The 26,531-nt window shown below is 47.8% G+C and overlaps 1 protein-coding gene across 1 annotated transcript in view; it reads right to left on the minus strand.

Annotated features, from left to right (window-relative positions):
• LOC114840344 (NLR family CARD domain-containing protein 3-like) overlaps positions 1-13,530 on the minus strand; it is a 37,638-nt gene extending 24,108 nt beyond the window's left edge. The window contains exons 1-4 of the mRNA XM_034294910.1: positions 13,455-13,530; positions 6,725-6,874; positions 6,098-6,196; positions 5,245-5,343 (exon numbers count right to left, since the gene is read on the minus strand). Coding sequence (XP_034150801.1) covers positions 5,245-5,343; positions 6,098-6,196; positions 6,725-6,874; positions 13,455-13,471 — 365 coding nt within the window. The 5' untranslated portion in view covers positions 13,472-13,530. The remainder of the gene's footprint in view (positions 1-5,244; positions 5,344-6,097; positions 6,197-6,724; positions 6,875-13,454) is intronic.
• Between the last annotated feature and the right edge of the window lie 13,001 nt (positions 13,531-26,531).

A 26,531-nucleotide genomic window follows, 5' to 3' on the forward strand; every position in this document is an offset into this window, starting at 1 on the left:
GACCTCCAGCACATCACTGGTACCCAGCTCCCAGCCAGCGTAGACCTTCAGCGCAAGCGGTGCCTGTCCAGGGCGGGTGTTATCAGGGACTGTTCACATCCATGCCGCAAACTGTTTGCCCTCCTACCATCAGGCAGGTGGTACAGGTCTCTTCGTTCCCACACCAGCAGGCTCAGGAACAGTTTCTTCTTTTAATGATATGTGGCAGGAATTGTTAACTGTGGCGTATGTCACATGTCACTACTTTTTAGGAGTGCAGTTTGTAGACAAACTAGTATGCAAAGCGTAAATACAAAGAAAATGTAAAACGCAAACCCTTGGTTAACCAGCGGAAATATACAGGGCTTTTCTTGATAGGCATGATTGGCTGAGATAATCAAGGGGCTGAACATGCTGACATACTGAGTTCTGATTGGTCTGCCAAGTCACAAACAAATCTTGCACCTTACATATTTCTTATACATTTTGGTTATTTATTAATGCTCAGTCTACTGTTTTTATGCCCAGTACACTATTCTTAATTGTTTTGATATATTTTGTAAAAATTGCTGTTGTGAAACTTACTTGGCAATAATGTTGATTCTGATGTGTGATGTAGACAACCCAGTCCATCAGTACAGTAAGACTGCTAAATGGCTCAGTGGCTCTCCACCTGCACTCCAACTATCTTTACTTACAGTGTTGCTACTATTTATTAGGAATCCTGCAACTACGCTACTTTACCTTTCACTGTACTGTTTATACCTGATATATCAAGTCCACGTGGAAAAAAAACTAACTTGTATTTTATTATTTTATTTGGTTTGATATAGCATGTGTTTATTAGAGACCAACCAGACCAGTTTAGCACAAGGCCAGTGTGTCCCCATTTGTGACAGAATTCCTGAACAGGGTCCTATTGCAAAATTAGAGTTTGGCTTTTTTTTAAATAAAGTTCCAGATTCAGAACTTTGTACTGGTACATAATACAACTGTATTTGATGAAGTTATGGGAAAGATTTGTTGCTTTAAAAGTTGATCATCTGCTCTACTTAGTTCTGAGAAAAAAGCATTGAAAGACTCACACTTGCCAGAGAGCTGGTCCTTGTTTACGCCCATTCAGCATAGTTCACACCCTCTTAAATCTAAATAGAAAGTTGCTGGTCTATGATCCAAAAGTTCTACCATCTTCTACCATTGTGCTCTTGATCAAGGCACCAAGTACAATAACAATTGTTAGAGTATGTTTAAAACACCCATCAGCTCTTCTCTCCGGGAAAGCTGCAAGCATGTTATCTACCAGTGAATCACACCTATACTTTTTGAGTTATTGTACTTGATTATTTTACTTGATTATAAGGCTAAAATGTGGTTAGAATGGGGTTCAGGTCAGGGCCTGCATACAAGTAGCTTTGGCCACAGCCAAATACGTATCTTTATTAAATGATTTCCAAATGCCATAAGATAGGTTACTTAAATAGGCAAAGGCATAAGGTAGGGAATGTAGCCTGAGATGTTTAACCACAAACAATCAGGATCAGATATGTAATTTATTCTAAGCATAGATGTTTTAGTTATGTGATTCACAGACAAGTGGTGAGAAAACACGATTTATGACATGAATGAGTAGGCTACACTTTGTTTTATTGATTGTTTTATTGAAAAATAAATTAATATGAAGCGCTCTCAACCGCTCCATTTGTGCCATAAATGTTTTTATATGTATTAAAGAATATTGAATAGGTCATTCTGAGATCACTCAGGCCCCCAACATGCTCCAAAATCAATCTAAATAATTGTGCCGGTTTTTGCTGTAAATGCTTTTGTTTGTGCTGCATCTGTGTTTTTAATATTAGAAATGTAATTATTGGCGATGACGTCACTCAGCCCCCAACATGCTCCAAATTGAGTGAAAATAGGCTCATTGGTTTGTACTTCGTTTGTGCTGGTTTGTGCTGTTAAAGGTTTTGTTTGTGCTGCACCAGTGTTTTTTCTATTAGACATTTGGTTATAGGTGAAGACGTCACCAGCCACCCAACTCCAAATGGACTCAAAATAGGCTCAATCCTTTGTGGTCTGTTTGTGCTGGTTTGTCCTGTTCACATTTTTGTTTGCACTGCTATCATTTTTAGACACTTAAAATTCAATTAAAATTAACTGTCTAATATATAGACTTTTAATGGCACAAACCAGCACAAATGGAGCCCAAACAAACTGGACTATTTTGGTTGAATTTGGAACATGTTGGGGGGATGAGTGTCCTCAGAATAACCTATACAATTGTATTTAATATTTCAAAAAATGACTGTACAAACAAAAATATGTACTGCACAAACCAGCACAAACGAATGAGCCTATTTTGACTTAGTTTGGAAAATGGTGGGGTGCAGAGCGATGTCATCACCAATAATTAAATGTCTAATATATAAAATATACAAGCAGCACAAATGAAAATGTTGCCAAACTGTCACGTTGGGTGGGGGGCCAACTTCACACAGATCAGCATGAGTGCCAAATAAAGTATACCCGTATACTGATGCCAATGAATAAGTGACAGCTCCTGCTCAGGTCAAGCACTAATTATGGTTCTGAGGCTCAAAAGAAAAATGTGTTAACAGCGACAACATTTTTTATGCCGTTAAGCATTTTTTATTAATCACTTTTGACAGCCCTAGTTAATACCAATAGTATTATTGTCTGAATATCTACATTGGTGATTCACTAAAATATCCTACAGATTACATTGTAGTATTAGGTGACTTAGAAAGAATGGCAATTTTCATAAACTAATTGAATGATGGAAACTCAGTCACGTTTGTGATGCCTTCTGCTGGTTCCCTGCCTGCACTCAGCACTCCTTCATGCAAAATTGACCAACCCGGCCCCTCATCAGCCGACTACTGATCACCACTGTTTAATTACCACCTGTACTGCTACCCTGTAGATTATATTCTGTTGGGAGGTATGAGGTATAATTCCGTTGTGAGGTATTGTTTGTTCGCGACACTACAGAGCTCTTCTGTATTGCCAAAATGTACATTTTTAATACTTTGTTGAGAATCCTTAGCAAGCAATGATCTGTAAAGTGAAGCGCCGTCCAATCAACTTTGCTGAATTTGGCTGAATCTGAGAAGACAATAAATCCCGATACACTTCAGAATTAATCTGTCTGCTTCTGTCACATCATCAATAAACACTAGTGACCAAGTGCCATTGGAAGCAGTGCATGGCCAGGCCTTCCCACTGCCACCACCTTGTTTACAGATGATGTGGGACGCTTCGGATCATGAGCTGTTCCTAACCTCCTTCATACTTTTTTTCTTCCCATCATTCTGGTACAGGTTGATCTTAGTTTTTCTCAGAATGTACCAAACTGTTGATTTGCAGCCTAAGGGTGGCCTGTTTCACTTGCATTGAGAGCTCCTTTATCACATGTTATGCATATACACTCACCTAAAGGATTATTAGGAACACCTGTTAAATTTTTCATTAATGCAATGAACTAATCAACCAATCACATGGCAGTTGCTTCAATGCATTTAGGGGTGTGGTCCTGGTCAAGACAATCTCCTGAAGTTCAAACTGAATGTCAGAATGGGAAAGAAAGGTGATTTAAGCAATTTTGAGCGTGGCATGGTTGTTGGTGCCAGACGGGCCGGTCTGAGTATTTCACAATCTGTTCAGTTACTGGGATTTTCACGCACAACCATTTCTAGGGTTTACAAAGAAATGTGTGAAAAGGGAAAAACAGTATGCGGCAGTCCTGTGGGTGAAAATGCCTTGTTGATGCTAGAGGTCAGAGGAGAATGGTCCGACTGATTCAAGCTAAAATAGAAGAGCAACTTTGACTGAAATAACCACTTGTTACAACCAAGGTATGCAGCAAACCATTTGTGAAGCCACAACACGCACAACCTTGAGGCGGATGGGCTACAACAGCAGAAGACCCCACCGGGTACCACTCATCTTCACTACAAATAGGAAAAAGAGGCTACAATTTGCATGAGCTCACCAAAATTGCACAGTTGAACACTAGAAAAATGTTGCCTCGTCTGATGAGTCTCGATTTCTGTTGAGACATTCAGATGGTAGAGTCAGAATTTGGCGGAAACAGAATGAGAACATGGATCCATCATGCCAGGCTGGTGGTGTAATGGCGTGGGGGATGTTTTCTTGGCTCACTTTAGGCCCCTTAGTGCCAATTGGGCATCGTTTAAATGCCACGGCCTACCTGAGCATTGTTTCTGAACATGTCCATCCCTTTATGACCACCATGTACCCATTCTCGGATGGCTACTTCCAGCAGGATAATGCACCATGTCACAAAGCTTGAATCATTTAAAAAAAATACCCTTGTATTATCTTAAAATCTTTCTCCAGCTGCAATAATGCCATCAAATCTAACAGCCTGACTTCTATCCTTTAGAAGTGTTTCTCAACCCTGCTCCTTGGTGCCGACCCTGCCCTGCATTCAAGCCCGGCTGAAGTTTGCAAAAACACACATCAAGTCCCCCAAAAGCATGTGGGAAAATGTGCTATGGTCTGATGAAACCAAAATTGAACTTTTTGGCCATAATTCCAAAAGGTATGTTTGGCTCAAAAACAATAGAGTGAAGCATGGTGGTGGCAGCATCATGCTTTGAGGCTGTTTTTCTTCAGCTGGAACCGGGGCCTTAGTCAAGGTGGAGGGAATTATGAACAGTTCCAAATACCAAGCAATTTTGGCACAACACCTTCAGGCCATGCGTTAGAAAGATGAAGATGAAATTCACCTTTCAGCAGGACAACCACCCAAAGCACACATTCAAATCCACAAAAGCATGGCTTCACCAGAAGAAGATTAACGTTTTGGAATGGCCCAGCTAGAACACAGACCTAAATCCAATTGAACATCTGAGGGGTGATCTGAAGAGGGCTGTGCACAGGAGATGTCCTCGCAATCTGACAGATTTAGAGCACTTTTACAAAGAATAGTGGGCAAATATTGCCACATCAAGATGCCATGCTACCCTCGATAGAATGAGTTAGAATACATTTGTAAAATAGAGTGATGAACCAGGCAACTGTCATTTGAATTAAATATGAAATGTGTGGGACCTTAAGATCTGTGAAAGCAACTGTTTTCCTTTTTTACCTACAAATATTTCCCAAAATACAAAAAAATGTCAATTCACCATTTGTAATTCAGTAATACGAGAGAATCTGACAGGGGTCTGAGTACTTTTGCAATGTGCTGTATATGTCCTAGAGCTGAACATACTGTACCTTTCATCCTGGAACTTGATAGGTTGAATCATAGAGTTTTTACTCTTCATGGAAACACAGCTGGGTTCAGGGGAGGCTGGTCTCTCCAGCTGGATTGAGCTTCAAAACATCAGGGACAAACATAACTTCATTTATTTACTCTAAACTCTGACAGGGGAACATACTTTTCATTCTTTAAGAGCAACTGCCTGATTTTGCTTTGTTGTGTACAGCTTGTTCTTTAACACATTATTTGTATGGTAGCCCATATCAATTGTGGTAAATGTTTAAAAAACGTGCTTCAGCAAAGTGAGTGTTGCAAAACAAAACCTGTGTTACTGGTGGAACTTGGACGATATCTAGCTAGCTGCAATAAGGATTAGCTACAATAGTATAATTTGCAATTTTCCTTCAAAGTAAAAGTCAACCATTGGAAAACATGCAAAGAACTATAAACAGTGTAATCTTCCAACGATGGACTTTATTTTAAAGGCAAACCACAAATGTCACTATTGTGGCAAATTGTTATTATGGCTAGGTGGAACCAGGTACATTTCATTTGGAACCTAGGGCATATGAAGGTGTTGCTCTTCCATATATAGGCAAGTTAGGACATGACTTGTTGACATTGTCATTCAAAACCAACCCAGTATTACAGTGTGACACAATCAGGGGGACTTTGAATTAAATATTTATGTGTAGGGGTTGAATACCTGTGTAAGCAACAGATATCTTTTCATTCCTTACAAATATGTCCCAACATACAAAAACATTTCTATTCACCATTTGTAATTTATTAATATAAGAGTGTCAGTCAGGGGTCTGAATTATTTTGCAATGTGCTGTATATGTCCTAGAGCTGAACATATTGTACCTTTCATCCTGGAACTTGATAGGTTGAATCATAGAGTTTTTACTCTTTATGGAAACACAGCTGGGTTCAGGGGAGGCTGGTCTCTCCAGCTGGATTGAGCTTCAAAACATCAGGGACAAACATAACTTCATTTATTTACTCTAAACTCTGACAGGGGAACATACTGTTCATTCTTTAAGAGCAACTGCCTGATTTTGCTTTGTTGTGTACAGCTTGTTCTTTAACACATTATTTGTAGGGTAGCCCATATCAATTGTGGTAAATGTTTAAAAAACGTGCTTCAGCAAAGTGAGTGTTGCAAAACAAAACCTGTGTTACTGGTGGAACATGGACGATATCTAGCTAGCTGCAATAAGGATTAGCTACAATAGTAGAATATGCAATTGTCCTTCAAAGTAAAAGTCAACCATTGGAAAACATGCAAAGAACTATAAACAGTATAATCTTCCAACGATGGACTTTATTTTAAAGGCAAACCACAAATTTCACTATTGTGGCAAATTGTTATTGTGGCTAGGATGAACCAGGTCAATTTCTCAAGTGCAGAATGACATGGTGACACAGAGGGAACATTTCAAAAGTGAAGAGAGTTATCACTCTGGTTGCATTTTAAATGTATCATCTCACCTGTTTGCCTTGATGTTATGGTCACCAAGTGCACTCAATTCAGAGGCAGGGCACTCTTCTCTTTCCCCAGAGACACTCGTTTTAGAGGCAGGGCACCCCTCTTCTCTTTCCCCAGATAGACTCATTTTAAAGTCAGTGTCCCTTCCTTCCCTATTAAACACATAATGAAGAGAGAAATACACACTTTCTGGGTTAAGACCTATTGGCTTGAGGAGAGAGCCATCAATAGCAACATGTACAGATCTTCCTTCTTAAACTGTCTGCCATTTTACTTAAGCACCGTCAGATGAGTTGAGACATTTACTTGTTTAAAAAGAGACCACTGCACCTTTTCTTTCCTTTCCAGAAAAGTCGAAAAGGAAGGTTTTGAGTGAGGAAAAGGGTTAAAAATAAGAGACTACTGCAAATTGAACGCTTCTGTTCCTCACTCAAAACCATCCTTTTGAACTTTCAATTATGTATTTCTTTTTACAAGAAAATTTGAGTTCGCGCTGCTAGCCCCGGGGTTGGGGCTCGTATGCGAGCGCCTGGTGGCCGGGCCTTCCCCCATGGGGCCCGGCCGGGCTCAGCCCGAACGGGCGACGTGGGGCCGCCCTCCCGTGGGCTCACCACCCACAGGAGGGACCATAAGGGGCCGGTGCGAAGAGGATCGGGCGGCAGTCGAAGGCAGGGGCCTAGACAACCCGATCTCTGGACACGGAAACTAGCTCTAGGGACGTGGAATGTCACCTCGCTGGCGGGGAAGGAGCCTGAGCTAGTGCGTGAGGTTGAGAGGTTCCGATTAGAGGTAGTCGGGATCACCTCTACGCACGGCTTGGGCTCTGGAACCACACTCCTTGAGAGAGGATGGACTCTTCACCACTCTGGAGTTGCCCATGGTGAGAGGCGGCGGGCTGGTGTGGGTTTGCTTATAGCTCCCCAGCTCTGCTGCCATGTGTTGGAGTTCACCCCGGTGAACGAGAGGGTCGTTTCCCTGCGCCTACGGGTCGGGGATAGGTCTCTCACTGTTGTTTGTGCCTACGGGCCGAACGGCAGTGCAGAGTACCCAACCTTCTTGGAGTCTCTGGGAGGGGTGCTGGAAAGTGCTCCGACTGGGGACTCTATTGTTCTACTGGGGGACTTCAACGCCCACGTGGGCAACGACAGTGACACCTGGAGGGGCGTGATTGGGAGGAACGGCCCCCCTGATCTGAACCCGAGTGGTGTTCAGTTATTGGACTTCTGTGCTAGTCACAGTTTGTCCATAACGAACACCATGTTCAAGCATAAGGGTGTCCATCAGTGCACGTGGAACCAGGACACCCTAGGCCGCAGGTCGATGATCGACTTTGTTGTCGTCTCATCTGACCTGCGGCCGTATGTCTTGGACACTCGGGTGAAGAGAGGGGCGGAGCTGTCAACTGATCACCACCTGGTGGTGAGTTGGATCCGATGGCGGGGGAGAAAGCTGGACAGACTCGGCAGGCCCAAGCGTACTGTAAGGGTCTGCTGGGAACATCTGGCCGAGTCTCCTGTCAGAGAGATCTTTAACTCCCACCTCCGGCAGAGCTTCGACTGGATCCCGAGGGAGGTTGGAGATATTGAGTCCGAGTGGACCATGTTCTCCACCGCCATTGTCGAAGCGGCCGCTCGGAGCTGTGGCCGTAAGGTCTCCGGTGCCTGTCGAGGCGGCAATCCCCGAACCCGGTGGTGGACACCGGAAGTAAGGGATGCCGTCAAGCTGAAGAAGGAGTCCTATCAGGCCTGGTTGGCTTGTGGGACTCCTGACGCAGCTGACGGGTACCGACAGGCCAAGCGGGCTGCAGCCCGGGTGGTTGTGGATGCAAAAACTCGGGCCTGGGAGGAGTTCGGTGAGGCCATGGAGAAGGACTATCGGCTGGCCTCGAAGAGATTCTGGCAAACCATCCGGCGCCTCAGGAGAGGGAAACAGTGCCCTACCAACGCTGTTTACAGTAGAGGTGGGCAGCTGTTGACCTCAACTGAGGATGTCGTCGGGCGGTGGAAGGAATACTTCGAGGATCTCCTCAATCCCGCCGTCACGTCTTCCATTGAGGAAGCAGAGGATGAGGGCTCAGAGGTGGACTCGTCCATCACCCGGGCTGAAGTCACCGAGGTGGTTAAGAAACTCCTCGGTGGCAAGGCACCGGGGGTGGATGAGATCCGCCCTGAGTACCTCAAGTCTCTGGATGTTGTGGGGCTGTCTTGGCTGACACGCCTGTGCAACATCGCGTGGCAGTCGGGGACAGTGCCTCTGGGATGGCAGACCGGGGTGGTGGTCCCTCTTTATAAGAAGGGGGACCGGAGGGTGTGTTCCAACTATAGGGGGATCACACTTCTCAGCCTCCCCGGGAAAGTCTATGCCAGGGTTCTGGAGAGGAGAATACGGCCGATAGTAGAACCTCGGATTCAGGAGGAACAGTGTGGTTTTCGTCCAGGCCGCGGAACACTGGACCAGCTCTATACCCTCTACAGGGTGATGGAGGGTTCATGGGAGTTTGCCCAACCAGTCCACATGTGTTTTGTGGATTTGGAGAAGGCATTCGACTGTGTCCCTCGTGGCATCCTGTGGAGGGTGCTTCGGGAATATGGGGTCCTGGGTCCTTTGCTAAGGGCTGTCAGGTCCCTGTACGACCGAAGCAGGAGCTTGGTCCGCATTGCCGGCAGTAAGTCAGACTTGTTCCCTGTGCATGTTGGACTCCGGCAGGGCTGCCCTTTGTCACCGGTTCTGTTCGTAATTTTTATGGACAGAATTTCTAGGCGCAGCCAGGGGCCGGAGGGTGTCAGGTTTGGGGACCACACGATTTCGTCTCTGCTCTTTGCGGATGATGTTGTCGTGTTGGCCCCTTCAAGCCAGGACCTTCAGCATGCACTTGGACGGTTTGCAGCCGAGTGTGAAGCGGTGGGGATGAAAATCAGTACCTCCAAATCCGAGGCCATGGTCCTCAGTCGGAAAAGGGTGGCTTGCCCACTTCAGGTTGGTGGAGAGTGCCTGCCTCAAGTGGAGGAGTTTAAGTATCTAGGGGTCCTGTTCACGAGTGAGGGAAGGATGGAACAAGAGATTGACAGACGGATCGGTGCAGCTTCTGCAGTAATGCGGTCGATGTATCGGTCTGTCGTGGTGAAGAAAGAGCTGAGCCGCAAGGCGAAGCTCTCGATTTACCGGTCAATCTACGTTCCTACTCTCACCTATGGTCATGAGCTTTGGGTCATGACCGAAAGGACAAGATCCCGGATACAGGCGGCCGAAATGAGCTTTCTCCGCAGGGTGGCTGGGCGATCCCTTAGAGATAGGGTGAGAAGCTCGGTCACCCGGGAGGAGCTCAGAGTAGAGCCGCTGCTCCTCCACATCGAGAGGGGTCAGCTGAGGTGGCTTGGGCATCTGTTTCGGATGCCTCCGGAACGCCTTCCTGGGAAGGTGTTCCGGTCCCGTCCCACCGGGAAGAGACCCCGGGGAAGACCTAGGACACGCTGGAGGGACTATGTCTCCCGGCTGGCCTGGGAACGCCTCGGTGTCCCCCCGGAAGAGCTGGAGGAAGTGTCTGGGGAGAGGGAAGTCTGGGCATCCCTGCTTAGACTGCTGCCCCCGCGACCCGGCCCCGGATTAAGCGGAAGATGATGCGATGCGATGCGCTGCTAGCATAATATCCTGCTGCTAGAAGGTAATGAAGGCTTGTATGCATCCATGGCCATCACTACCTGTAGCAGACATACATCCCTAAGCTCGAGCTCACCAGTGCTTCCCTTCGTTCCTAACTGTGGTTTCATATTAAGTCTTATAACTTCATTTTCAGAGCGATTGTGGCATAGACTGTATATATAATGGACGACGCCCTTTTGCTCTTTTCCATTGGTGAAAAATGAAGCCACCAGTGTCCTGATACGGCGCTGACATCTTGGACTTGCGTCTGCGCAGATAGCGATCTTGGGACCAGTTCTGCGCAGTAGTTATGCGCAGTAGCGAGAAGGAAGTAAAGCCGTAAAGCCGCGAAATCAACGGCGCCACCCCTGTGCCCCGCCCTCACTCTCCCTCGCAGAATGCGCATACCGTAATCAATCGCAAGTCCAAGTACAGTACAACCTTTGCTTGTTAAACCTCATGTTTAACCTTAATTTAGAATAGGCCTAATACAAAAATAATTGGTAACTTCTAGCTAACGATCACCTGCTAGCTATTAACATGGCTATTAACGAGGCTTGTTGTCTTTTAGCTAACGTTAGCTAGCCCATTACATTTATTTACTAATTAAATAGCTTATAAATTTAACTTACGGAAAAAAAAATTGGGATTGGAAATGCCAGATCGGTTATCACAATGTACTGCAGAACAACCCATTATGTCCGTGTGAAATTCTATCAATTATAGAAATTTAGAGATTAAATGTAAAGTTCCAATCTCCTCAGTCCTCCAAAGATTCAGTGGCTCCTCGGCTCAGATAGCTGTCAATCACAGCTGTGAATCACGACGTCACACCACCGTTTTTAGAGCATTAAATAACTAACTAAAAACAAACTTATTTTAAAAACAAACTCTTGAATTTACATTAGCGTGATACAAACTACAGTAAATGACAGAAACCAGCTTCGGAAAAAATATATTTGAAGAGTAATTTAATTGTTTAGTTGATCTCGCGTCCCATTGAATAACATGGGGAGGGCGGGGTTTATGACCTATACTGGGACCACTCACCAGGGGGCGATCGAGACGTTTTGGCTTCACTTTTCAGGGCTTGTGCGGCACGCTTGGTGGGTAGGCTTGTATTCCAGTATTTGTGACCAAATGGGACGTACTACCTCGTCATGTGGTGGGGTGTGAAGAGATGTGTTGTTAAGTCCGCTTATAATACGCGACTTTGGGCTTTATTTGTTTTTTAAGTCTTTTGAAATAATCACGCGGGTTGCGGTTTTTTGGGCTTGTTTTAAAAGGTTTGGTCGCTTTTTAGGAAAATCTGACAGCGACTTTGTTTTTGTACATTTATGGTCGCTCCTTTCCCTGAATGCATTGATTGACACTGTCTGCTCACAGCTTCACAATAATAATAATAATAATGTAAGTGTTGTAGTGTGATTCGCTAAACTACAAATCCCCACGTGGATCTTTCCCGCCCCCACCTCCCTCCAATTGGCGGAAAATCAAGTTAGAATCGCAAGCGATGCTACAAGATTCAACGTTTATTTATCAAATGCACCGAGTAACTCAGCGTCATCCTGAACAATTAAATTATTGTGACGACAACTATGTAGTGATAGTTAAGTAAAATATATAAGCAAAGACATATATATAGCTAGACAAAAAATAAAATAAAGCAAATGCACATAACACTGCACACTAGCAGCAGTTTAAAAAAGTGTACTGTAAACTAGGAGAAATCTGGGTATTAACCTAACATTGATTATAGATATGGCAAGTAAGGCAGTAATATATATAACAATGTAAACTACCAGCTATTTTATAGAATTATTGACTGTTATAGATACATGAGTGTAATAAGCTAATGAATGGTGACATAGCAAACTACAACTATGTAGTGAGAATTAAGAAGAAAAATATATACACAGCAAAAATATAGCAAGAAGAGAAAGCAATAATATACATAACACTGTACACTAGCATCAGTTTAGAAAGAGTACTGTAAACTAGCAGCAATATTGGTGGTAGTATTGAAATTATACATAGGCCTATGGTTAGTATGGCAATAATATAGACAATGTAAACTAGCAGCAATTTTTGAAAGAGTAGGATGGGGAGTATGAACAGTATGGTAAAAGTATTGAATATTATAGACACTTAGTACAGCAGTGATGATGAGTTATCATTTATGACATTAGATGGCATAGCACTAGATACATTTCCACAAAAGATGCCACCAACAAAGTGGTCCAAGGATGGCAAATAGTACAAGAAAGACTGAACATCAAGTGGTCCGTGATGACAGTAAAGCTCTTTGCAGATACTGCAAAGCAGAAGCTATTATTACAGTTTATAACAAAAAAAACAAGCATACCATAGCCTACTCTTATATATATATATATATATATATATATATATATATATATAGCCTACTAATAGTACATACATACGGTACTAATGTATTTTACGCACCCCCTACTGCTCCTGTCCCCTTTGTTATCCATCTCTCCTCTCATATTCTGCTAGCAGGTGATCAGAGGACTGGATGGGGCCTGCTTTACATATACGCGCTGTTGACGTTTGATTATTTTTTGTAAATAATTATTTGCTTGTTGATGTTAAAATACATGTTTTGCGTTTCAAAATCTGAGTGCCTTCAGTTTAATATGTTGCAGGCTCATTCATTGAGCGTAACACGCTTTAACAGTATTGGGCTTGTTTTGTCCTTGTTTTGACGCTGCGGTTGCTTGTTTGACTCACGAGAGTTGGCAACACAGCGTTAAGGCCACCACATCATATACACATGGCAGAAATACCAAGCATTGTTGATGATGATTACTGGTATGTTTGTTGTGAGCAACTTGTTGTTTCCCAGGATATGGAAACTTAAATAAACACACTAAACTCATCATCTAAAATGTTGTCCACCATCTTACCCACTGTTTTACTAATATTATATTTCAGTTCTGGGTTACTAATTATTTCATTTTTGAAACCGCTGATTGCCAACCACTATTACAGAAGTACCAGCCCTTCTAACTAGTTATCTGTCGCTGTCAGAATCGTTGCCGTTACTTTAGATTATGGTTCTGAAATACTTACTTTCTTTTATTCGTCATAGTAGTAGCGCATTTTCTGCTGCGTTGTTTAAAAACTGCTCCTGGAACATTATTTTCACTTTCTGTTCTAGGCAAAAAACTAAGCCCCACCTATAATATAAGTGTTGCAATGGTTTCCTCCACAAGATGGCAGTAAACACCTGTTATAACCACAAAAACAGGATGTTCTGTTTCTAACTGGCCATGGTGACTGATGAAAGAAAACCACTGTTTTGTTCTGTCCCAGGTAGTTGTACATATTGTTCCTAAATGCAACAATTTCAAAGAGTTCCTTGAGTTCTGATAAAACCAAGATTAATACGTGAGGAACACACTTCTCCAGGTTTCCAGGGGTCATTGCTCACTGAAGTTGTCTAGAATGTCCTTCAAGTCAAGACCCTGAGGGCGGTGATGACACCAGGCGCGTCGGACCAGCGGGGAGAAGGGGTACTAAGTATAGAGAGGCCCTCGAAAATGTTTGAATCTTGAACAAAGTGGGGAGGGGCTCTCAGAGACTGCCTATGTACAGGGCCCAGAATTGTGTGCTACACCCCTGGATAACACAGACTGTCTTCCTTGAAATAGTTTCTGACATTTCCTGCAGATATTCTTCCATTGTCCAAACCCACAGTTTCATCAGCTGTCTGAGTTGCTAGCAATGTTAATTGTGTCAACAAAAACAGTGACAAAAATATTAGTTAGATTCAAATGATTTGTTAAACAACAATGAGATTTTTCCCACAGACTTTTGCGTTCCTATTTAACTAGTGGGGTTGCCGGTTGTATCAGTGGGGAAAAGTGTGCTTCTCACAAACATTCAGAACCATGGACCCTCCACTCATGAGAAACACAGGACCATGGACCGTCCACTCAGGAGAAACACATGACACAGGAAAAAATCCTCGAAGAGGGTCTTGAAAGAACTGTGAAGGAGAAAGAAAATGTTTTCTGGCTAAATAAGTGGAATTCAGAGGAATTTGTATATGGACAATTGGAGAGTGTGGAACACACCAAGAGAAAAGACAAAGGAAAATTAAGATGGCAGAGAGAGGACAACAATCGCGAGATGAAGAAGAATCGAAGGAAAAATACAGGATGGACAGACAGTTAGAACATGAGACATTCTGCCCACATGCCAAGCAGCGGCAAGGAAAGATCTCCCATGTATGGAATCCAGGAATCAAAGATGGAGGATTTCCTGGCGATACCTGGAACAGGAAAATAGTCCCACCCTGGGTTCAGAAAGCAGCACAGGGGTAGGAGTGCTTGACCCAATCCCTCTCCACACTGCCCTGGGTTAGAAAGAGTAACATAGGCTTAATTGGGTGGTCATGTCTGTTTTTAGTTTAGTCGTAAGTTTTATGAATGTTTTGTAATTTACACAATAATGTTAAATTACTTTGTAGATCTGTCAATTGCATTTTTACAAACTGCAAACAACACTAGATGGGTAGGACAATAAATCCGAACCTTCACTTAAAGGATATCGGCTAAGTTGAAAAAATAACATATTTGGAAAAAAATTACATCTGGACTTTATTTATAGCTCACCATATGTGGGTGAAGCCAAAGGCTCCAGGAAAGGGGGCAGACCCCTTAGGATGACCCCAAACAACCTCTCCCTTTAAATCAGTGTAGCCTATTACTAGGGGTTAAAATTGAGGGTAGAGACCAAAAGTCATCCTCCATTGTTGATGATGGAGTCATTTTAATGTCAATAGAACCACAGACATGGCCAAAATATAAGTTGTGATTTATTGTTTGGCTGACCGCCACTATTTGGAATAAAAATGAATCAAAGTTGGAGAATATTCCTTAAATATAGAAGGTTAATCAAGGTAGTTTGGCGGTTGCCTTTAAAAATGCAAAGTTTGTGTGCTGTAGATATGCTAATACAATCGCCCTGGTGGTTGCAGTAGGTACACCACTGGAACTTGGGCTGGAGATTTTCACTCCTACAACTTTGTTGCGCAGCTTATCCCCTAGTGGGCAAACCAATTAATGTCGGTATGAGCCACAAACCTACAGAATATTATAAATGCATGATAGCCAATTTCGCAGACCTATGTGAAGGTACTGAGGTAAAGTCAAATTTGAGAGCTGTTTAACTCTGTAAGACAAATGTGTCAATAGGTTATATGATTTATAATTCCTTCGCACAATCAACTGTGTTACACATTGATGTCTTTGATTGTGTTAGTGAATGTTTGTGTTTTTAACATTTCCACTTTGTTGTTCTTGATGAATTTACAGTATGCAACACCTTCTCAAATGGATTATAGATCCATCCCTATTACCAATTCTCTTTTTTTCATGTCGGTCCTGTAATGATGGCCAGTGCGGGTTCAGGATGGCGCCTCCTGTGGCCGTATTTGTCATTGTTCTGCTTTCACTCATGGTGTCACTTCCCATTGACTTAATGTAGTAAAAGCACGGGGGATGTATGATATGATAATTGATCATGATTGGAAAGAGTTGAGCTTAGGGCTCAAAGCAAATCCAATTGGTAATGTTAAAGAGTTACATGAAGAAAAAAAAAAATCTGTTTGCACAGTTATAATGGAGCAATGGAATCTGTTATGTTTCCCATCTTCCATTCACAGGATTTGCTTTTAATTTGTTTATTTGGAAATGTATTGTTTGATGTAAGGTCTAAAATTTTAATGGTTGAATAGCATAGATCTAACCCTTTTTGATTTGGCTAAGCAAAGTCAAGTCTGATCAGAAAACGGAATCTCATTCCACTGCCATGTGCTATCAGGCATAGAAATAGCATATTGAATGAACCATCAACCAATCCAGTTATGGATGGAAAAGGAAATTTGACATAAACTATTATGGAAACTTGTCTTAATGGGGTGTACGCTTCACTCTAATGATGGAATTTCTGAGATCCACAGGTTTTCAGGACTGATCTATTGTGTTCATTGCTGGGAGTTGGGGAACAATACCCAGTGGATGAAAGTCAGATGGACTGTTTAAACACACTAATCGTTGTTTTGCAGTTATAAGTTCAACAGATCGGGACATCACAGACACTGTTGTTAGTGAAGTGTTGGAACCTCACTGTTCCACTACACACCTTTACAGACAGAGAAGACTGAAGACAAAAACTACAGGACATTTGATGGGAATCTTAATTCCTAACAACCAATTGTTTTCCTAAACTGACTGGTGTTTTGATATTACATATGTGCAGTGGGGCAAAAAAGTATTTAGTCAGCCACCAATTGTGCAGGTTCTCCCACTTAAAAAGATGAGAGAGGCCTGTCATTTTCGTCATTGGTACACTTCAACTATGAGAGACAAAATTAGAAAAAAATCCAGAAAATCACATTGTAAGATTTTTTATGAATTTATTGGTAAATACCTTGGTAAAATAAGTATTTGGTCACATACAAACAAGCAAGATTTCTGGCTCTCACAGACCTGTAACTTCTTCTTTATGAGGCTCCTCTGTCCTCCACTCGTTACCTGTATTAATGGCACCTGTTTGAACTTATCAGTATAAAAGACACCTGTCCACAACCTCAAACAGTCACACTCCAAACTCCACTATGGCCAAGACCAAAGAGCTGTCAAAGGACGCCAGAAACAAAATTGTAGACCTGCACCAGGCTGGGAAGACTGAATCTGCAATAGGTAAGCAGTGTATTGTGAAGAAACTGTGGGAGCAATTATAAGAAAATGGATGACATACAAGACCACTGATAATCTCCTTCGATCCGGGGCTCCACACAAGATCTCACCCCGTGGGGTCAAAATGATCACAAGAATGGTGAGCAAAAATCCCAGAACCACACGGGGGGACCTAGTGAATGACCTGCAGAGAGCTGGGACCAAAGTAACAAAGGCTACCATCAGTAACACACTACGCCACCAGGGACTCAAATCCTGCAGTGCCAGACGTGTCCCCCTGCTTAAGCCAGTACATGTCCAGGCCCGTCTGAGGTTTGCTAGAGAGCATTTGGATGGTCTAGAAGAGGATTGGGAGAATGTCATACGGTCAGATGAACCAAAATGTGACTTTTTGGTAAAAACTCAACTCGTCGTGTTTGGAAGAGAGAGAATGCTGAGTTGCATCCAAAGAACACCATACCTACTGTGAAGCATGGGGGTGAAAACATCATACTTTGGGGCTGTTTTTCTGCAAAGGGACCAGGACGAGTGATCCGTGTAAAGGAAAGAATGAATGGGGCCTTGTATTGTGAGATTTTGAATGAAAACCTCCTTCCATCAGCAAGGGCATTAAACATGAAACGTGGCTGGGTCTTTCAGCATGACAATGATCCCAAACACACCGCCCAGGCAACGAAGGAGTGGTTTCGTAAGAAGCATTTCAAGGTCCTGGAGTGGCCTAGCCAGTTACCAGATCTCAACCCCATAGAACATCTTTGCAGTCCGTGTTGCCCAGCGACAGCCCCAAAACATCACTGCTCTAGAGGAGATCTGCATGGAGGAATGGGCCAAAATACCAGTAACAGTGTGTGAACCTTGTAAAGGCTTACAGAAAACGTTTGACCTCTGTCATTGCCAACAAAGGGTATATAACAAAGTATTGAGATGAACTTTTGTTATTGACCAAATACTTATTTACCAATCAATTCATAAAAAATACTACAATGTGATTTTCTGGATTTTTTGTATCTCATTTTGTCTCTCATAGTTGAAGTGTACCTATGATGAAAATTACACCCTCATCTTTTTAAGTGGGAGAACTTGCACAATTGGTGGCTGACTAAATACTTTTTTGCCCCACTGTATGTTCACTCCTCACAAGGCAGGTAGAGGACTACATATGATCACTACCCAAACATTGGTCATTGATACTTGTTTTTTTGTGTGAAGTTGCTTAATTGTCATAATTAAAACTATCCTGATATGTTTAATACTCATAATTACAATAACTATCCTGATATGTTTAATAGTCATAATTACAACAACTATCCTGATATGTTTAATAGTCATAATTACAACAACTATCCTGATATGTTTAATAGTTCCATATTCCTTTTTAAAGGTAGAATCTGTCACTAGTACATTCATTGGAGTTGAGAGTTGTGTTACGTTCAGGATATGTTGAGTCGTTAGTTTGATGCTGATGCATGATTAATGATATGGACAAGGGGGGACTTTGATTATTTAAAGGGTTTATTGGGAATGAACTATGCATTTCATGAATATGTCATGTTAAGTCTGTTTCTGTTGGACACAGGTTAGACTGATAGTGGCCTGGGACTTGATGTGTATGGTAAAGATCACAATGGTCACTACGACCATCATACAGTGCAATGTCATACAGTTATTGTTGTAAATGTTCAGGAGAGTGGATAGAGTATGTATTTCATATCCATTGAGTTACATTGTGGAAAAAGAGTGTGTGGAAAATATTGTGTTGCTAGATGTAGCACACCATTCCCTATGATTACACAGGTTTGTCTTACTCTACACACTCTTTTGAACATTTCCTACATTGCTTTCTCAGTGGAATATTCAATAGTTTATGAGTTATGAGGTAATATGTATTCCATATTTGGTCATTGGCATTGTCTGAATTTTGCCCTTGGAATGTGTTTTAATACCCACTTTTTATATGATCAAATATTAATTGTTATCAATGTTTTGAGAGGTACATTTTCTTAAACAATTAATAAACTCAATATGTGTTCGTTTTGAAGTACTACGTTGGTCTACTTTATTTTGAAAATGTCAACATTTTCGTGACCTAGAAGTGTTTCTTTAATGTTGCTCACTAGACACTGATGCACCTGGTTCAGGTACTGACAGAGTCAGTGCACCAAATGACAGTCTGTCGTTAGTGGCTGACTTTCAGTAAGTACTTCAAACAAAGGATATGTTATACATTCAATAAAACACTCAATAAAATAAAACACATAACCGTCACCAGCCTTCATTCTCACTAGATTGAATTACAGGTCACACTTTATGCTAGCAAGCGGTTTGCTGATGTTTGTTAGCTACAGTAAAATCAATCAGTATTTACAGCTGTTTGAATTCTAGTCAATGAGAGATGCTTACAGTGCAAGACTGTAGTGTTCCTTAGCTGGCAAGTGTGCTCCTTCGTGTCTACCGTCTGAAAGGCACTGAATGCATGTAGCTATTGTGAGGTTAAATGCAGAAAATTTGTTTTGTGTTGGTAGGGTTCACACACAATAGCTGAATTTCCAGAGCTACTGTAGTGAGTCAACCGATGGCGCAAACTAAAACAGTATTACAGTACAACTATTTGTGTCCCCCTCAATAATTGCTCTTGAGAAAATGTTTGGTTCCCTTTTATGATGTTAATATGTTACTTCATAGAATTGGAACCAACTTACACACAAAGGATGTCACGTCCTGGCTGTGCCCCTAGCCATCTCTGCGCTGGGCTCGGGGCATAGCCAGGACAGGACAGGAGGTGGCCTTTAGCCACCTCTACTCCTTTTTTTGGTTTCCCCAATTGGAGGCAGGTGTTAGTCATTGCCTCCAATTGGGGACCCTATTTAAGTTTAGTTTGTAGGCCCCAAGGCGTGGTTCATTTTGGTTTTGTTTGTCCTGTGTAAGGAATACCCACGTCACTGGTTGCTGCCTTTTTGTTTTGTTGGAGTCCTTCTTTCTTTTGTTTGATTAAAACATGGATTACCCTTGTGACCTTCAGTCTGCGCCTCTGTCCTTTCCACCCCACGACCGTGACAGAATGAACCACCAAAAAAGGAACCGCAGACGCACGAGGAAGACCCGCCATGGCCACAGGGACAACTCCCTGTGGTTGTGGGAGAAGCCAGAGACGCCGGAGGAGGAAGCTCGGCGTCTCTGCGCTTATTCCGGCTACGCCCCTCCGGTACACCCGTTGAGAGGGGAGTATGCCTGGAGAGGCGATTGGGGGGCTGACTCCCTCTCCCCGGACGACGAGGATGTGGTGTATGGGAGAGTGGAGGAAGACCCCCCGGAGGCGCAAACCCGGAGGTCGCCCCAAGACTTTTTTGGGGGGGTGCTATGGGGCGTGGACCAGTGGGGTGATGTCAAGCCCCTCAGCCGGCAGGAGGAGGGGGTCGTCAAGGAGCTCCTACAGGAGATGCAGAGGACGGAGAGGACGGGCCGTAGGAGGGGAGGCCAGAGGAGGAAGCAGCAGCCCGTGCCTCCTACCAGCCACGGGTTGGATGGTACGAGTGGTCCCTTGTCCAGTCGGCGTGCCCCACTCCCTACTCCGCAGCCTGCTCCTACCCCGCGGCCTACCCCGCGGCGCCCTGCTTCCCCTGCTGCCCGGGAGCCGCAGCAAGCGCCGCAAGCGCCCCCCGCTGCCCGGGAGCCGCAGCAAGCGCCGCAAGCGCCCCCCGCTGCCCGGGAGCCGCAGCCAGCGCCGCCAGCGCCTCCCGCTGCCTGGGAGCCGCAGCCAGCGCCGCCAGCACCCCCTGCTGCTTGGGAGCCGCAGCCAGCGCCCCCCGCTGCTTGGGAGCCGCAGCCAGCGTCCCCCGCTGCCTGGGAGCCGCAGCCAGCGTCCCCCGCTGCCTGGGAGCCGCAGCTAGCGCTCCCCGCTGCCTGGGAGCCGCAGCCAGCGCCCCCCGCTGCTTGGGAGCCGCAGCCAGCGCCCCCCGCTGCTTGGGAGCCGCAGCCAGCGTCCCCCGCTGCCTGGGAGCCGCAGCCAGCGCCGCCAGCGCCCCCTGCTGCCTGGGAGCCGCAGCCAGCGCCCCCCGCTGCCTGGGAGCCGCCGCCAGCGCCCCCCGCTGCCTGGGAGCCGCAGCCAGCGCCGCCAGCGCCCCCCGCTGCTTGGGAGCCGCAGCCAGCGCCCCCCGCTGCTTGGGAGCCGCAGCCAGCGTCCCCCGCTGCTTGGGAGCCGCAGCCAGCGCCCCCCGCTGCTTGGGAGCCGCAGCCAGCGTTCCCCGCTGCCTGGGAGCCGCAGCCAGCGCCGCCAGCGCCCCCCGCTGCCCAGTGGCCGCAGCCGCCAGCTCCTCCCGCTGCCCAGTGGCCGCAGCCGCCAGCTCCTCCCGCTGCCCAGTGGCCTCAGCCGCCAGCTCCTCCCGCTGCCCAGTGGCCGCAGCCGCCAGCTCCTCCCGCTGCCCAGTGGCCGCAGCCGCCAGCTCCTCCCGCTGCCCAGTGGCCTCAGCCGCCAGCTCCTCCCGCTGCCCAGTGGCCTCAGCCGCCAGCTCCTCCCGCTGCCCAGTGGCCTCAGCCGCCAGCTCCACCCGCTGCCCAGTGGCCTCAGCCGCCAGCTCCACCCGCTGCCCAGTGGCCTCAGCCGCCAGCTCCACCCGCTGCCCAGTGGCCTCAGCCGCCAGCTCCTCCCGCTGCCCAGTGGCCTCAGCCGCCAGATCCTCCCGCTGCCCAGTGGCCTCAGCCGCCAGCTCCTCCCGCTGCCCAGTGGCCTCAGCCGCCAGCTCCACCCGCTGCCCAGTGGCCTCAGCCGCCAGCTCCACCCGCTGCCCAGTGGCCTCAGCCGCCAGCTCCTCCCGCTGCCCAGTGGCCTCAGCCGCCAGATCCTCCCGCTGCCCAGTGGCCTCAGCCGCCAGCTCCTCCCGCTGCCCTGTTTTCGCCGCCGCCAGGACCCGCCGTGGACTGGCCGCCGCCCGGGCCCGCGGATGACTGGCCGCCGCCGCCCGGGCCCGCGGATGACTGGCCGCCGCCGCCCGGGCCCGCGGATGACTGGCCGCCGCCGCCCGGGCCCGCGGATGACTGGCCGCCGCCGCCCGGGCCCGCGGATGACTGGCCGCCGCCGCCCGAGCCAGCGGATGACTGGCCGCCGCCGCCCGGGGCCGTGGATGACTGGTTGCCGCCGCCCGAGCCAGCGGTTGACTGGCCGCCCGAGGCTGCGGATGACTGGCCGCCGCCGCCCGAGCCCGCGGTTGACTGGCCGCCTTGTCCCGCAGCGCCTTCACCTGCCCAGGAGCCCCCGCATCGTCCCACGGCGCCCTCGCCTGTCCCGGCCTCAGCGGCGCCCTCGCCTGTCCCGGCCTCAGCGGCGCCCTCGCCTGTCCCGGCCTCAGCGGCGCCCTCGCCTGTCCCGGCCTCAGCGGCGCCCTCGCCTGTCCCGGCTCTCCCTGTCCCTCCGCCGGCTCTCCCTGACCCTCCGCCGGCTTCCCCGTCTCCGGCTCCTTCGCCGGCTCTCCCACAGGGTTCTGACCCTCCGCCGGCTCCCCCGGCTCCTGCTCCTCCACCGGCTCCTATTCCCCCGCCGGCTACCCCGTCTCCTGCTCCTCCGCCGGCTCCTGCTCCCCCGCCGGCCGTCAACCCTCCGCCGGCTCCCCCGGCTCCTGCTCCTCCGCCGGCTGCCAACCTGCCGCCGGCTCCTATTCCTCCGCCGGCTCCCCCGTCTCCTGCTCCTCTGCCGGCTGCCGACCTGCCGCCGGCTCCTATTCCTCCGCCGGCTCCCCCGTCTCCTATTCCTCTGCCGGCTCCTGTTCCTCCACCGGCTCCCCTGTCTCCTATTCCTCCGCCGGCTCCCCCGGCTCCTACTCCTCCGCCGGCTCTTCCGCCGGCTCCTATTCCCCCGCCGGCTCCCCCGTCTCCTGCTCCTCCGCCGGCTCCTACTCCTCCGCCGGCTCTTCCGCCGGCTCCTGACCCTCCGCCGGTTTCCCCATCTCCTGCTCCTCCGCCGGCTCTTCCGCCGGCTCCGGACCCTCCGCCGCCTCCCCCGGCTCCTGCTCCTCCGCCGGCTCCTATTCCCCCGCCGGCTCCCCCGTCTCCTGCTCCTCCGCCGGCTCTTCCGCCGGCTCCTGACCCTCCGCCGGTTTCCCCGTCTCCTATTCCTCCACCGGCTCCCCCGGCTCCCCCGGCTCCTGCTCCTCCGCCGGCTGTCGACCCTCCGCCGGCTCCCCCGGCTCCTGCTCCTCCGCCGGCTCACGACCCTCTGCCGGCTCCCCCGGCTCCTGCTCCTCCGCCGCCGGCTCTCCTGCCGGCTCCTGTCCCTCCGCCGGCTCTCCCGTCTCCTGACCCTCTGCCTCCCTGGCCTGTCCCTGCAGCTCCGCCTCCCCGGCCTGTGCCGGCGGCTCCGGGCGCTGAGCCTCCGCCGGTCCGGGTGTGGTCGTCCCGGTCTTGCGGTCGGGAGCCCGCACCTTTGGGGGGGGGTACTGTCACGTCCTGGCTGTGCCCCTAGCCATCTCTGCGCTGGGCTCGGGGCATAGCCAGGACAGGACAGGAGGTGGCCTTTAGCCACCTCTACTCCTTTTTTTGGTTTCCCCAATTGGAGGCAGGTGTTAGTCATTGCCTCCAATTGGGGACCCTATTTAAGTTTAGTTTGTAGGCCCCAAGGCGTGGTTCATTTTGGTTTTGTTTGTCCTGTGTAAGGAATACCCACGTCACTGGTTGCTGCCTTTTTGTTTTGTTGGAGTCCTTCTTTCTTTTGTTTGATTAAAACATGGATTACCCTTGTGACCTTCAGTCTGCGCCTCTGTCCTTTCCACCCCACGACCGTGACAAAGGATTTCCAATGCTTTTGTGCTGTAATAAATGAAGCATTTTTGTGCTCAAATAATAATTGAAGTATAATAGTTCTTTGACCTTCTTAAATTTCTCTTTTGAAACTCCCTTTCATTGCAGATGGCTACACCACAGAACAGTTCAGTTACAGAAAAGTTTTACTTTATTCTTTAATTTTTTCAGGAAAGAAACAGTTAAATGTATCTGAATTTTTCTATATGAAATTGATGTTCACAAAAAATGCTGCACACAATATAATGTTTCAAATGTTCTGTTCTGTACTACTTACAACAGCAAAAAAATATTTATTTACGGATATATATATCGGCCCCAAATATAGATTATTGGTCTGCTTGATCACTAATTATCGGTATTGGCCCTGAAAAAAACATATCGGCTGACCCCTAGTGCATATTGTAAGACACCAGTTATTAGTAGGCTCTCCCTTCGAACCTATTGAAAAGTAATTGTATACATTTTTTTCTCAGACCCAGTGACTACACTTCTCCCAAAGAGATTTCATTTACAGTATAAAGAATAACGTTCTTATTCAGTAAATGGAAAATCAAACACTTCAATATCAGATCATTATTGCATGCTAACAAAACAGTGACTGCATTTTCACTCGCCTGCATTCCATTCGGTTCTATATCGGGAAGCTTTTCCCATAGGGGCTTCGCTCCTATTGGTTTACCTCTCTGCCAATAGGCAGGCACTGAAAATGTAAATATGCAAATCGCACCTCTCATGGCCACCTGTCCATGGCTATAAAAGAGGTCGTCATACTCTGTTCTGGCTCCCTTCCTTCTTCATGAGAAGGTTTTTAGTATGCAATCGGTGAGGCCCTGGTGCGCCAAAAGAAGGACAGGGAGGAGCGGCTCCGTTTTGGGTCCCCTCTTGCTGGTCCCTTCCTGGAGGTTGACTGCGTCACTGGGCGCAGCATCGCCTGCCAGGTTTGCAGGTGCTTCTGAGCCGGATGCGGCATGTCCAGCCCCCCGTTGTTGTCCCCTCCTCCTTCCCGCCGACAGAACAACGGGGGCCGGAAGGCCCCACCGTTCAAGAATACCTGACTCTTTGGGGGGGGAGTCTCCCTCAGACGCTTCCCCGCCCTGTGTACGTTTGGTGGGGAGCTCCTCTGTGTTGGTAAATAAAGCTGTGTTCACCTTATTTACCTGTGAGTGAGCCTTCATTGCAGATGGCTGTTGTAGTCCTGGGTAAGGTTAGTGAACGGTCTCCCTGCCCTCGGTCTCTGACGGAGGACGGTGGTGCCCAACTCCATAAGTCCGTGGCTTCCCTCCCTGCCGCCTCTGAGGTGGGGGCCCGGGCAGTTTTCTGTTGGGCGGAGCAGAGTTCTCTGCTCACCCCACTGAGGTATCAGGTCGGCTGTGGCGGTCAGGGCCGAGGATGTGTACAATCAGTGGCTGGCCAAGGCTTCCCAGCTGCGTGCTCGCCCGCTCTCTCTGTTATGCACTCTGGAAAATGGGGCGGTGACCCTAGTCCCATTGGGGCAGAGGGAGAAGGGGCTTTACTCCCCTTACTTCCTGGTGCCCAAAAAGACTGGGGGCATGAGGCCGATTCTAGACCTGCGCATTTTGAACAAATGCGTATCATAGAGACCATTTCGCATGCTCACGACAAAATGTCTCCTTGAGTGTGTACACCCCGGGAATTTTTGCGTCAGCATCGACCTGAAGGATGCCTACTTCCATGTTCCTATACTGCCACGCCACAGGAAGTTCCTGCGGTTTGCCTTTCAGGGTCAAGCATACGAGTACACGCGGATTCTGTTCGGGTATGCGTTGGCCCCTGCACTTTCACCAAGTGCGTAGAGGCAGCGTTGGGACCGCTGAGGTGTCAGGGGGTCAGGGTTCTGGCCTACCTGGACGACCTTTTGGTTCTGGTGCACTCGGCGGAACAGGCACGGGTTCACACGTTCCGGTTGGTGACTCAGCTCACTCGGCTGGGTTTTGCGTTGAGCTGGAAGAAGCGTGCTCCTCAGCTCAGTCAACTGCTGGTATTTCTGGGACTCCAGCTATCCACAGTCTCTATGAGGGCTGGGGTGTCCGAGGTGTGGAGAGAGGCCACTCTGCGGGCCTTGGCCCACGTCCGGCCGTTACGCACGGTGTAGGTATACGCGGTCATGTCTCTCCTGGGCTTGATGTCGTCAGCTCACGCGGGGGTCCCACTGGGCCTGCTACACATGAGAGGCCTTCTATGCTGGTTTGCCCGCCTCCGCCTGGATCCGGTGCGCCACCGGCGGCGGCTGGTCAAGGTCCCGGGCTATCTGGAGCCAGACTTGGCGTTCTGGAGAGACCTGCGCACTCTGCTGCGTGGGGTTCCTATGGGCAGAGTGTCGGTTCGGGTCCCTGTGTTTACAGACGCATCCCTGATGTGATGGGGCGGGACATGCCAGTCGTGTTCAGTCAGAGGCGTGTGGCCCCCTTTGGAGCGCCACATCTACTGGCTGGAGTTGGACACGATCAGACGCATGTTGCTGCACTTCACACCGACCCTGTGGGGTCGGAACGTGTTGGTATGGTCAGACAATCGCACGGCGGTCGCCTACGTGAACAGGCAGGGCGGGGTCATGTCTCTGCCCCTCCACCTGTTGGCGGTGCAGATTTGGGAATGGGCTCACGTGCACCTCAGGTCTCTGAGGGCTCTGCAC

This window comes from Esox lucius, chromosome 11 (genome assembly GCF_011004845.1).
Source record: "Esox lucius isolate fEsoLuc1 chromosome 11, fEsoLuc1.pri, whole genome shotgun sequence".
Lineage (NCBI taxonomy): Eukaryota > Metazoa > Chordata > Actinopteri > Esociformes > Esocidae > Esox > Esox lucius.